We start from the raw sequence: 12,831 nt of genomic DNA, 5'->3' as shown, positions 1-12,831 counted from the left end.
CTTTAACAGGTTCAACTTGACTGGAGTTTTCTTATTTAAAAAAAAAAAAAAAAAAAAAAAAAAAAGAAAAAACACAACACCGACACCAAATAATTAAATGTAAAGACAAATCTGTATCCCTTTACATAAAAACACTCATCACAGCAACCTTGGGAATAAACCACGTGCTTGCACAAAGAAACCTGCAGATATCGCTCTCTTGAACACATTCCCAAACCTATACATTCAAAGAGTTCAGAGAGGTCTGAGGGATTGAAAGGAAAAGAACAGCAACTTCTCATCTCCCACCTAAACCACAGGGTCTCTCCCCAGAGTCTGAGCCTCGACCATTGAACCCAGTTTCAAGAGGATCTGCTCGAAGCAGTGGCTCGCACACTTGCCTCAGTCTTGTGTTCCAAACTGCGAACAAAGCCTCTCTTAAATGTGGTTTGATTGACGCAAATCAAGAGCTGAGCGGGTGATTCATAGTTGTCAGACCGTAACACTTGCATAAAAACAGCATGTGGACAAAGTCGCTGATGCACTCAAATGCTCGGCACTATGATGAAAGGCATTAGAGTCAATCGCAGACCACTCACAATAAGGTGTGGGGGTTTTTATTCCCCTTCCTCCCCCCTAAAAGACATTTTGGATTTTCCTAGGTAACAGAGTTGTAATAAATCTTCAGGCACAAATGTGTAATTAGCATCTTGCTGTACTTCCCTACAGCTTGGCAGGAAAGATTAATATGTCAAATACAGTTAAGGCATAATCCCAGCGGAGTTCAGGGATAACCCGTAACCAGACTCCACTGATTTCCTGCAGTTTGACAGTAGGGCTGCCACACCATCAGACATGTATTTTGACCTTTCTATTCCCAACCTAAGTCTACTCCCTCTCCCTCCACAGTAAAGACATTCCCCCTTCTCTTTTCCTTTCCCATGAGCTTCACAGGAGCATGAAGAGCAGGATCAGACAGGTCTGTGGCTGGGGACAAAACCATTTTGCCCCGTTTCATAAGGGTGCCTTGAGGAAAGAGAAAAATGCAGCATCTGACCTGACCCCAAGCTACAACTCTTCTTCTTGCTGACCCTGAACTGGTCCCACTTTCCTTGCACTTCACGCAGGCTCTGCATAGGCTATTCACCGACGTAGGTAAACCTCGGATCTTTCTATACTCTCCATGCATCTCAATCCACCTTGCCGAGAAAAGACACCATGAATGGCAAACATGACCCGACTCCATAACTTCATCCTCGAGCAGCCCAGTTGGAAAGCCTGCAGTCTTGAGCCATACCATACCACTAGGCAGCTGCAGCCCTCTCTTGAAGGGGCCAACATCCTTTTTCAGGAAAATGGTTGAGCCAGAAGCACACTTCTTACTTCAGTAAAGCCCCGTCTGCCCCACAAGTAGAGATGGGTACGTACCCCACACCCACAGGGCTTAGGAAAGCGCTCAGGGAAGTCAGACCTTCTGGCTAGACTCTGGATTTTCAAATTTGGGAGAAACAGCATGGATCAAAGGCCTCGGTTCTCCTCCTAGCTGGAAGAGGGTGGGAACTGGGGGAACGAGCTGCTAGGCCACAGGAGGGTCCCTGACATCAGCAGCAGGCTGGTGCTGTGCTGCTGTAGCTCTCCCCACCACACACAAAGAGAGCATACAAACTTCTACCGCAATTAACTCATGAAAATGACACCATTATGTTCCTGCAAACAATTAGGAAACAGAAGAGAATATACAAAGATCCTGTCAACAACATAAAATAAACCAAAGATATTGTTTCATACTAATCTTTTCATAAACCATTTCAAAACAAATGTGACCGTAGGTAGGAAGATCCAAACAAGCATGACTTCTGAAGTGACTCTTAAATCCAAGATGCACCTTGATGATACTCAGGTTCCCAAGGCACCCAGAACAACATGTACCTCCTCTCCAGCAATGTGCCTATTGAGACACCATCTTTCCCTTTGAGGGACTGGAAAAAGGTGTCAAGATCTGCCCAGTGGCCTGCACCAGATTCTCCTCCACCTTCAGCTCTGCTACCAACCCAAAGCCTCTGGACTCTGTGCCGGCTTTGCTGGAACAAGCCTATGTTCTGCACCCGAGCTCTCAAAAGAGACTTCCTTATCCATGCATCACCCACAGCCCTCCAGCTCCTGGTGTTGCCATCACCACTTGCATTTCCCAGCTCCTCACCTCTCCTTTCAGCTGCAGCGTGGACCCCACTGTCTTGCAATGACCCAGGGAAAGTAGCTCCCCCAGCTTTTTTCAGGAGTGTGTAAAGAGAAGGCTAAGCAATGGAAGTGCCCACCATTGCTAGTCCACAAGACTCACTTCCTCCCACCATTTTCTTAAAGTCAGATGGGAAAAAAAAAAAACCAAAACAAAAAAAAACAACCACTAAATCGAGCTGGCAGCATCATCCAGGATCCTGGGAGAAAACGGAGCCGAAACAGCAAGTACCTTAGACACAGGGCACATCCACATGAACATTTCAATTTGGGCCACTGCATTTCAAAAGGGCAACTCCTGGGACTCACCACTTAAGCCACGTTCTGGTTCCTACTCAGGGACATTTCAGCACACAAACTAGATTTCTCTGCAGAAAAATTAACCCAGAAAAGGTACTCTGAGAGCATGCCTAATGGACTTTCTCCACTCATGGATATTCAGTCCACACAAGGAGATCAAAGCCAATGCAAAGCGAGCCCCTGTGAGACATGCCCACCCTCCAGCGCCAGCCCCTTCCCAGCATGGACACAGCCCATGTCACCAGGTCTGCTCCTGCACCGAGCTGCCCACCCAGGGCCCCTCCACAGCCTGGACCCTCTGCCACTTACTCATTGCCGTATTTAAACAGTGCTGCTCCGCTACAAAGAAGCCACTTAAACTGAAGAGTAAGAGCTTTCAGTAATACACCCCCTTCCACCTGGCTCAAAAGGCGCAAGTCCCAAAGGCTGGAGGTGCTCAAGTTCAACATCTCCACATCGCTGCAGCTGGGACCAGCCTAAGGACAAGCCATCCCACCAACACAAGAATATCAGATCTAACTCACCAGGATGAAAATAATTAGACGGGGGGGGGGGGGGGGGGGGGGGGGGGGGCAGAAAACAAGGAAAGAAGATTTCTCGGAAACACGTTACCATGAAAGAGTAAATTACAGCAAGCTTAATACCGCAGCGCTGCAGTTGTCACCCCTCCTCGGTTTCTGATTTAGTCATCATTAGGAAAACACAACTCAAAGCAGAAAACTCTCATGAAGTTAGTTGATAAAGCGCTGTGGCACGTTGCTAAGAAGTAGATTAAAAAGCTAATTTGACTCAATATTTTTCAGTATAAACACATTTGGTTCCACGTTGGTTTCAAGTGCTATGTCAAACATACGAGCCAGGACAGCTGAATAGACTCTAGAGCTGCAGGTATTACAAGCCACTAAGATAACAGACACCCAAAAACGCAATTAAGGCTGCAGACAACGAGGTGCTATCAAAGGGACTGCACTAGAACAGACTCTTTAATCTGAGCTTCCAAAACCTAAGAACTGCTATTTTTCATAGTTAGCTCCCAGGAAACTCCCTTTTCTCTCTTTAAATTATCTGGTGGGAAGACTTTTTTTCAAGTAGTACTGAGTTCTCAATTGCTATGAGCAACCTAATCTGCGCCCAAGGCAGTTACGGCAGATTCCCTGCGCCCCCCACCCCCCACACACACCCCGTTACACTGCTGCCCAAGAGCCTGGCAGGACGCAACTTCAGCTGTGCTCTCCGAACAACAGATCGCTTCTTATTTCCTTGGCCGAATGAAGAAAGGAAGGGATTTTTGCAGGCAGGACCCTACAACCAGCTGTCTGCAAGTGTCAACAGCTGGAAGCCGATACACATTATCTTAAAAATAGAGAAGGCAGCAGAAGATAACACATGAAGATCAGGACAAGGTGACAGACAAGAGCAAATAAATACTTTCAAATATAGCAAATTTCAATAGCTCTTAGGGTTTGGGTTTTAGGAAACCATCAGTATGACTAACATATTTAGGAAGTCCAGAAATGAAATCTTGCGTTGTTTTTGGCTTAATGCAGGAAATCAGCTTTAATGACAACCTACAGTTAGCTCTGTAGTAATTTTCTTTCTACTTCATTGACATACATGACAAGACTTTATTAGCAGGGCCAAAATTAAAAACAAAACATTTTTTCCCAGCTGCAAAGAATGCTTAAGCATTCATTGACACCTCGAGAAGAGAGACAAAAAAATTATTTCAAAGCAATTCCATCACCGTTTTGTATTTCAGTTTTTCCTCATATTTTAACATCAGAAGTTTTATACTTTGTGCACCCATGACCACAGTTTTCTCATCATCAAGATTAATGAAAAATTACTTTCATAAAGGGCATTATGTATTGTTATATCACAAATAAAATTATGACTTTAACTCACAAAACCAGTAAAAACAGACTCAAAAGGAATACCACCGGGCAACATGGATTCTGACTTTGCTCAAAGGCTTTAGGATTTCACACAATCCAATTACTAGCATTAGAAAATTGAAGATTTTTATAGGGTGGGAAGTGATTTTGATTTAAAGCACTTTCCCCATATTTGCCACCTAAACACCACACTATTTATGCTTATGTATGGGGAGTGGGGGAAACTCCAGACACCAGTACTGAAACAAGTGTTGGTGCAGTACCACCCCCACGACTTTGTCCCTCATCTCCTCCCAAACAAGGTCATTATTGCACATTTTGTTTGCTCTTATGTCAAATACCTCATTTTATTGGCTTTTTAGGGGCTTTGGTGCTACTTCAAGCTACTCTGGGCTCCCTTTGAGAAGCCAGAGGCAATTCAGGATCCCCACCATCGTACAGCTCAAGAACTTCCTATAGGACTCACCTAAACCATAAGCAATACTCAAGATGCTTCTGAAATGCCACTGTTGGGACCCCACTGACCAGCCACCCCCACAGCCGCCCACCCCACTGATTTTTCCACTGCCCTAGATTGGCACAAAGCATGGTTTGAGGAACACTGTTGGCAGAAAGATTTTTTTAAAAAAAAAAAAAAGTTTAAGGGATGCCTGGCCGCCTAAAAACTTTGCTAGATGCAGCTGTCCCCTTTAAAATTATGGGAAGATTATTTGATATCAAACAGCAAACTAACTCAGAGTGGGCTAAAACCATTTCAGTTCTTAAAAACATTACTTTTTGTCTTTTTGTTTTGGTGGTGGTTTTTTGGTTTGGGTATCTTTCTGGGTTTTTTGCAAACAGAGAAAAGACCTGGTGCAACCTGAGGTCATTTCTTCTGAATTTGATTTTTTTTTAGAGGGCTTACACATCACCAGAGGTTAAAACTGTTCAAGAACAGAATTCAAAAACAGTTCTCCCAAGCAAATCCTATTTTCGTCATGCTTTCCAGTTGCCTCAGAAGTCTTCCAGACAAGCCTAGCACGCTGGTACCCCTACAAGGAAGAGCTTCTTTGCATGCTACAACAAAAGAAAAAAAAAAAAAAAAAAAAAAGAAAAAGAAAAAGAAAAGGCCTCTAGAAGCACCATTCACAACCAAAGCCAGACAACTTACTACCAGTAATTAGGATACGGCAATGAGACCAGTTGACAATTGGGAAGAAAAAAGGCTGTCTTGTTTATTTACAAGGGGTCTCACTTCTAGTGGAGATTTTATTTTTATACCTGTGCAATAACAACCTACCTTCCTTTCTCCCAAACACCTGTCTTCTAACAGTCTTGAATTTATTTAAAAAAAAAAAAAAAAAAAAGACAGCAAATTACAGCATCTAGTGAGTAATGTGGTTGAAGGTTTTATTGACACTTGTTTGGCATGACCAGGACAGCTCTTCCAGCTTTACCACTTGTGAATAAAGGGCACATTTAAAAACTAAAGCCAATAAAACATATATGCTACATAAATATGAGAAGTATATTCAGAGTGCAGATCTTTTCTAGGGTGTTGCCCCCACCACCTCAATTAACTTTAAGTGGTGGCAAGAACTGGATAAGCAGCAAGGGCAGCGCTAGATAATTTATTGCCACGTTAGAGATCTCAGAACAGCAAACAAGATTAAAGACATCGGTACAAGGAACTATGCTCACACCTCTGGAAGAGTTGCATATAAATTTCCAATTATCAAACCTGAAGCAGAAGTATAGGTTGCTTGCTTTGGGGTTTTTATTGTTTGGTTGGGGGTTTTTGTTTTAGAAATTTAAAGCAGGGATGATGTTTGAAAACCTGATTTGGAAGAAAGAAAGAATGCAAAACCCCTAAAAGATTTTGCTTGAGCCCTTCTGTCTGACATTAGAGAACCTCTGCTTTAGAAATAGAAAGGAGGAGGAATAGAGAAAGGAATAATAGATAATGATTATGGAAAGGAAATTGTTTTGCTAAATTGCCAGAGTCCTGTTACGTCAGGAAGTTACCCAAACAAGTGATCCTGCAGCACAGCAAAACCCTCCCAGGACTCCCCAATATAACTTCAGTGGGAATGGTCCCGTAAGAACTTCCCAAAGCCCTGTTATGGTAAAGAAAAACATCCCAATTTACTGGAAGTCAGCAAGAGCAGAGTCCTTGACACGGTCATCAATGTCTTCATCTGGCTCCAAAAAGCTTACTGCAGAAGTATGGCTGACGGTACAATTTAGGAACATGAAAACTTTACTGTCTGTGTAATGAGTTACTAGTATGAGGGATGAAGTAATTAAAAATCAGGGATCACCATAAACACCATGGGTCAAGGCTGCAGTGCCTTGACTCCTCTCTCTATTTTGTAGCCGACGCTCTTAGTACTGGTTTGGTGGGGTTTTTTGGCAAGCTTGCCAAAGGTTCTGCCTGATTCAAAACATATCAGCCACTTAAATAAAGTATTAAGACCTCCATGCAGAAACGTATCTCCAGAGCTGACCTCAAGCACGTTGCTGACAGGTGCGGTTTTAATCATGACTTAAAGAATCACCACCTCCACATATTTAACATAAAACTGCAAAGAATTTTCTAGACAGACTAGGAACAGGAGTTGCTACAAGAGTCCCCGAAGAGCTTTCGCTAATAAATCATTTATATTGCTTGAGTACCAGTTTGGCAATTAGGGGACGAAAGAAGAAGCGTTATTTAATGCATGAAATTCAGTATAGCAGAGCTCCAGGTAAGGCAGGAACACGTTTCAACACACACACCACCCCCCAAAAAAACAAGTGGGAGTAGAGAGACTCTCGCGGCACCTGCTTTCACCACTGTGGGAACTACTCTCACTTAAAAGAGCCACTTACCGCGTCCCTGCTTGCACCAGGAGAACACAAAGGCGCTCAAGTTGGCACTTCTCGGAAGACGCTGCTGCTTGGTGTTGCAGCTATTTATAGCCAGCACAGTTCAAGGTGCATGCTGCTGCAGACAAGCGAACAGCTTGTTTTCGCAGTAATTGATCTATACGGCACAGATTATATAAACAGTTGTTTCTTGCTCATTTCCACTCCACCAGCATCTCCCATGATAAAAATGCACTTGTCAATACGGCAGCTGCTCTCAAACGGCAGAGCTGTTAGCAGCTGCAAGGTCTTTAACTGGGAACTCTAGGTGAGTTTTGGAAAGATGTTCAGAAAATACAGCTGCAAAGCCTTCGCGTGCAGCTGTACGCAGACACAGCAGAGAGCGGTAATCTCTTTCCACACTATTCTTCTGCTGTTTAAAAAAACAAAGCAAATTTTCTGTTTCGCTCACCGTAAATCTTTGCTTAAGCATATCTACACTAGTCTCTATCAATATTTTGACGGTAAACTTGGTACACTGGTTCTGTTTTCAGAAAAAACGGTCTGATTTCTTTTAAAGCTATTACTTCCACTTCCAAAGGTTGCTATTTTCTGTAATTTTATCCTTACCTTTCTGCATCTCTGCATAGAAGACACAGCTATATTGTGCCCTGGAAGCAAACGCAGCGTGTCCAAAGCTGACCACCTCTCTCTTTTCAGTGCTGTAGGACTGTAACATACCGCTCGGCAGGGTTGTGAACCAGCCTGCCTTAAAACAGTCTTGTGCAGGACCAACCCTCAAATGTCAAATGAAGCGTTTCACTTCTTAAGACTGTGGGAAAATCAACGCCGGCAGCAAAAACCCAAACCACCGCGTGTGAGACCGCCTTCTTCTGGGGACTGCTGCCGCTCAGGCTTGGAGCACCAGGAATAGCTGGTGACCGTGCAGACAGAGATCAATGGGTGAGGTGGTCAAAGGTACGTGATAAACAACTCGTTACTGCAACGGCTCACGTTTAGTGCTAAATACATATGCACAGACTACAACTAAATCTGCCTTTGCAATTAACACTGGTCTGGAAACATAATGAAATGCAGACAACCCTCCTTCCCCTCCCAGCCCCTTGGAGAGAAAAAAAAAAAGAAAGAAAATGTCTTCTTGCACCTATTTATTAAGCTAGCTCTGTGCCAGGCTGGGAAGCTGCTTTTACTACCACTGCCATCCTCACAGGAGGAGCAGGGCACAGGACTGGAGCCACATCTTCTGCAGGGCCAACCCAGCAGAGCACCTGCCTCTGCTGCTGCTGCTACCCAACAGCACACTCCAGCCACCGTATCGGAGCAAATGCAGGCTGGGAAGCTGCTACAAACTGGTGGAGAAGAAGCAACTGAGTTGTTCACCATATGTGTAACTGCTTTGTTCTACCTGGCATCAACAAGGTAACATCTCATCTCTTTTAGTTTAATCAGATTTTCAGAGCTTCATCAGAGCAGGACCCAAAAGGTACAGTTTAACTCTATGGTATGAAGAATGTCCCCTGCACTATGATACCTAATCACTTTTCCATCTTAAAATTTAATGACAACTTGGAGGAGAGAAACAAGGCTGGAACCTGGTTAGCATACATTCAGAGCTTGGAGCCCTGAAACTCACTTTCTTCCACAGATAGAAGCCGCTGGAAGAGAGGAGAAAAAACAACACCAAACTTGTTTTCCCATCAGTGATTTACCCAGTTTAATTTTCCTAGCTGTGCATTGCTAAATCAATGCTTACCTAAAGAGCTGCCTGCCTGTTGAGCAATACAGTCTATAACTGTGTTGCAACTGAAGCTGAGAGCGCAGGATGACACACTCAGGAATACCTCCTCTCCTTGCAAGCTCCCTCTGGTTCAGCTCTGATAACTCAGCTCCGCTTCTCAGGACGACAGAAGGAAAAGTGCAGAATACACCTATTGCAGAGATGACTGCAATGAACACCACTGCTGTGCTCCTTTGTTCAGCTCTGGGTTTAGCAACTCATTTCTCTACCTTTATGGAGTAGCTTCTGTCCTTAACCACAAGTATTCGTTTTGTGATAAGCACGCACATCACGCTTAACCCTGGCAACAAGTCCATGGGCCTTTGCAGAGCACCTCAGGAGAAAGGGGTGAGAAGCCCACAGATATTACTTCTCAGGAATGACACTACAAAGAGAGACAGTAGAGCTTTCTTTCTTCACTATGCCTTGAGACTTGGAAGCCCATCTCACAGAGTTGAATCAAGTCCTGGCTCTATCCTGCAACAGCATCGCTGATCGAGATGTTTATTTCACAGAGCTTTTCAGGGATTCATACAATAACAGTAGCAAACAACCACATGCAAAGGTTAATACTGGGTGTTGCTAGAGAAAACTCACCTCTTCCAGTTGAGGCAGCAGTGTACTACATTAGCTTAGAGGAGAAAAAAAAATTGGGGGGTTCTATTGCAATTAGTTCAGATGTAAACACCTTCGAACAGGAGCTTATTCCAAGATATGATGTGGAAAGCACAGCTGAATTGTGATGCCGTGCCCCATGGAGATGATGACAGGTCAGACGTCTAACGCCCAAATCAGCAGTCAGGAATGTCAGTTACACCAAAATGCCTTTGAACAGAGGAGTGAAGAACACCGTTTTACAGGGACCATGTGACCACTTAAACATTCGTAAATCCCCCATAAAAGCTAGAGACTATTTTTCATCAATTTTAAAAACAACAACCAAACTAAGGGTAGTGCATTAGTCAGGAACATATATTCACTCCCCTGATGTCTTTCAGGGTTCACAAGGTTCTCATCTGAGCATCTGCCTTAACACCTAGAGGATCTCAACTGACCAGCCAACACTAAAACAGCAGGCCTGTTTGAACAGAAATACCTAAACATCCATTATTCCACCCTCTGAGCCTGAAAGCTGCCTTCCCAAAGAGCCATAAACCATTCGACCTCCATGTTAATGCAGAGTCCACAAACATTTTGCTGCAGCCTCAGCAGATGAGAAGTCATTCACCTCTTCACAGCCCATATCTGAACAAGAAGTGCCCAGAAGGATGGGGATTTTTCTCTTTACATCTTAAAAGGAGCAAGCTCAAGTCAGTCTCAGCTGATTTTATGCAAAATATCTGTGTGTGAAAGAGCTATTCTGTTTCACCAGTGGTGTCCCTGCACATGTCGCTGCTGGCTGCTCTCCCCCTCTGGGCAAACAGGACATGGAGGCGAGATGCTTGTTCTGCAGAAGAAATGCATATATGCATTGATATATACATGCATGTATGCATGTTCAATATGTGTTTTGCGTATATAAGCATATCTAACAGCAGCAGTAATTCCCATTTACTATTAAAACCCCATTAGCCACTGATATTGCTTCAATTCAGACCTTTATTTGGCAAACAGCTTGCACAGATACCAAAAAATTGTTATATTCCACATCCTTTTCCTGGCACCTGTCCTAAAGAGCTGCTGCAGGGAGCTCCCAACTGCTGGAGCCCCTGAGCTCAGCAGCAGAGAAGATGGTGCTGCACTCGCCTGCATCATGTCAGCATCTGGAAGGTGCTCTTTGCATCTATCACAGAAAGGTGGTGTTTCCCCCCACTCCTCCCGTAAATGATGAAAGGTTTATTTATTCAGGAACCGACTACAGTGAGCTCTAGCTTACCTGGGAAAGCTTCCCATTCACCACAGGCAAGTGGAGTTTTCAAGACATGAATGTCTGTTTCATGAACATCTGCACTCCATGAATGCTCAGATTAAGAAATTTATAAATGTGAGGATTGTGCACAAGGGCAATACATTATATCTCTAAGGAAAAAAACATGAGGTGCAAAACAGTACAAAAGCTTAAACCGGCACTTGTCCAAGATCATAGTACCTCATCTTCTAAAATTCACAGGAGAGTATCACTAGCTGCTCCCCCCTTACGACATCTCTCCAATACACTTTCTCAACATACATCACATTCCAAAAGTCATCCCGTCCCAGGTGTGTCATGGATACCCAAAGCACAGACTACAGCCCCACCTTGTGCAAGCCGGACCCATGCCGTGCTGAGTTACTAACCACAAGGCACAAAGATCCTCAAGTGAAAGCTGTGCGGTGCGGGAAGCCCTGTATCCTTGACAGCCATCCGGAATACATAGCCCCAACCCCTTCTGCAGCCAGATAAAGCTTTATTGCTATGCTAATCTGCCTGATGTCCCCAAAAAACAGTGTACTATTGACCTTGTCTTACAGTCTTCATGCAGACACGCATCAAGCAAGTTACTGGAAAAGTTGGGGGTTGGGGGGAAGGCGGTGAGTGGATGAAAGCAAGCCCCCTCCCCAGCGTGGATGCCACCAGAAGAGAGAAGTTCCTCTAAGCTCCCTCATCTTTTTAGGGAAAGATTACAAAGCTTTAGAAACTAGCAGCTGCCTTGGGGTAAAATGTGAAATGATCGACTTGACTCTGTGCCATGCTTCGGCTCACAGAGAAAACATCCTTTTCAGCAGTGGCAGCAAGCCTGCAGGTGACTGCAGGTTAAAGAATTGTTATTTGGAAAAAAAAAAAAAATCCCCAAACATATAAGGGTTCGCAGCGGAGATAATGACATTTTGCTCAGCAGGTTTCATCCATTGTGAAATCTGGGGGTAATATTCCACAAGCACATTACCCACCGTCTGAAACCAGCACCAAAATTTACTCCTGTACCAGCAGGCTGTTTACAGGACATTAGTTAGCATTCCTTTACCTCCTGCCAAAGGATAAGGGCCAGGTAAAAGCTATGCAAAACTCTGTGTGATTAATCCGCTAAATCTGTGATTCAGCGCCCATCATGCAGGAGTGAAACAGTTAATCTCACAGCTTCAGAAGACAGCAACAAATTTCATGCCTTCCTGAAGCCAGCAGACATCAGCTACCTCCTCCCCTGTAGGGCTGAAAAGGCTTACGGATTTAAACCCACATTTCATTTGAAAATAGACTGCCACAGCACTGTGGTAGTATGACAAATTGACAAAGTCTGCAAGTTAATTTGTATCGGCCTTTAATCAAGTCCGTTTCTAGCAGTTTTCCTTTATTATTGTCTCAGCATCAAGGACAAATTAAAAGTTACGACAAAGATGCTAAGTGCATCCCTGTAGCAACAAGCATCTCTGAGATTCACCACCGATACTGACATGTTTCCTCAGCACAGCTCACAAACATGTAAGCAAAGGCCCCACACGCAAGTTCAAGTAATGCCATCACCTTTCAGTTACACATACGTGAAAGCTTCTCCTATCCATGGGATCTCCTATCTTCTAGCTGCTGCCTGTGGACATGGGCTTTCTCCTGAGGCTGTCCAGAAGGGGGCAAGAGACCAACAGGCAGAGCTGGAGACCAACTGGTGCAAAAATTAATGTTCTCCTTAAAGTCTGAGTAGGCAGAACCTGACAGTCCTTAAGTACCATCCACCGGAGACACAGGCTTTAAAAAATTGCCTGACTTGGATCAGCAGTTTGACTTAACAGCTCCCTTCAATAGCAATCCACAAAGCACTCTCCCTCGACTTTTTTTTTTTTTTTTCTTAGTCCAGCCACACATTTCCCTTGAAGGCCGAGACT

The 12,831-nt window shown here is 44.1% G+C and overlaps 1 protein-coding gene across 13 annotated transcripts in view; it reads right to left on the bottom strand.

The window, feature by feature from the left end:
* HDAC4 (histone deacetylase 4) overlaps positions 1-12,831 on the bottom strand; it is a 267,150-nt gene that overhangs the window by 196,269 nt on the left and 58,050 nt on the right. For 4 of the 13 annotated variants that reach the window (XM_027792337.2, XM_027792342.2, XM_027792338.2 and 1 more), the window contains exon 1: positions 7,866-8,198. The exons of 4 other annotated variants lie outside the window; for them this stretch is intronic. In XM_027792337.2, the coding sequence (XP_027648138.1) occupies positions 7,866-7,974 (109 nt within the window). In that variant the 5' untranslated portion in view covers positions 7,975-8,198. Of the gene's footprint in view, positions 1-7,259; positions 7,688-7,865; positions 8,199-12,831 lie in introns of those variants that run through there. 5 more of the 13 variants (XM_027792344.2, XM_027792339.2, XM_027792341.2 and 2 more) reach the window with 3 other exon arrangements.

Source organism: Falco peregrinus, chromosome 8 (assembly GCF_023634155.1).
Source record: "Falco peregrinus isolate bFalPer1 chromosome 8, bFalPer1.pri, whole genome shotgun sequence".
In the NCBI taxonomy this organism is placed as follows: domain Eukaryota; kingdom Metazoa; phylum Chordata; class Aves; order Falconiformes; family Falconidae; genus Falco; species Falco peregrinus.
The sequence above is the reverse complement of the archived record's forward strand: the minus strand, read 5'-3'. Positions and strand labels throughout refer to the sequence as shown.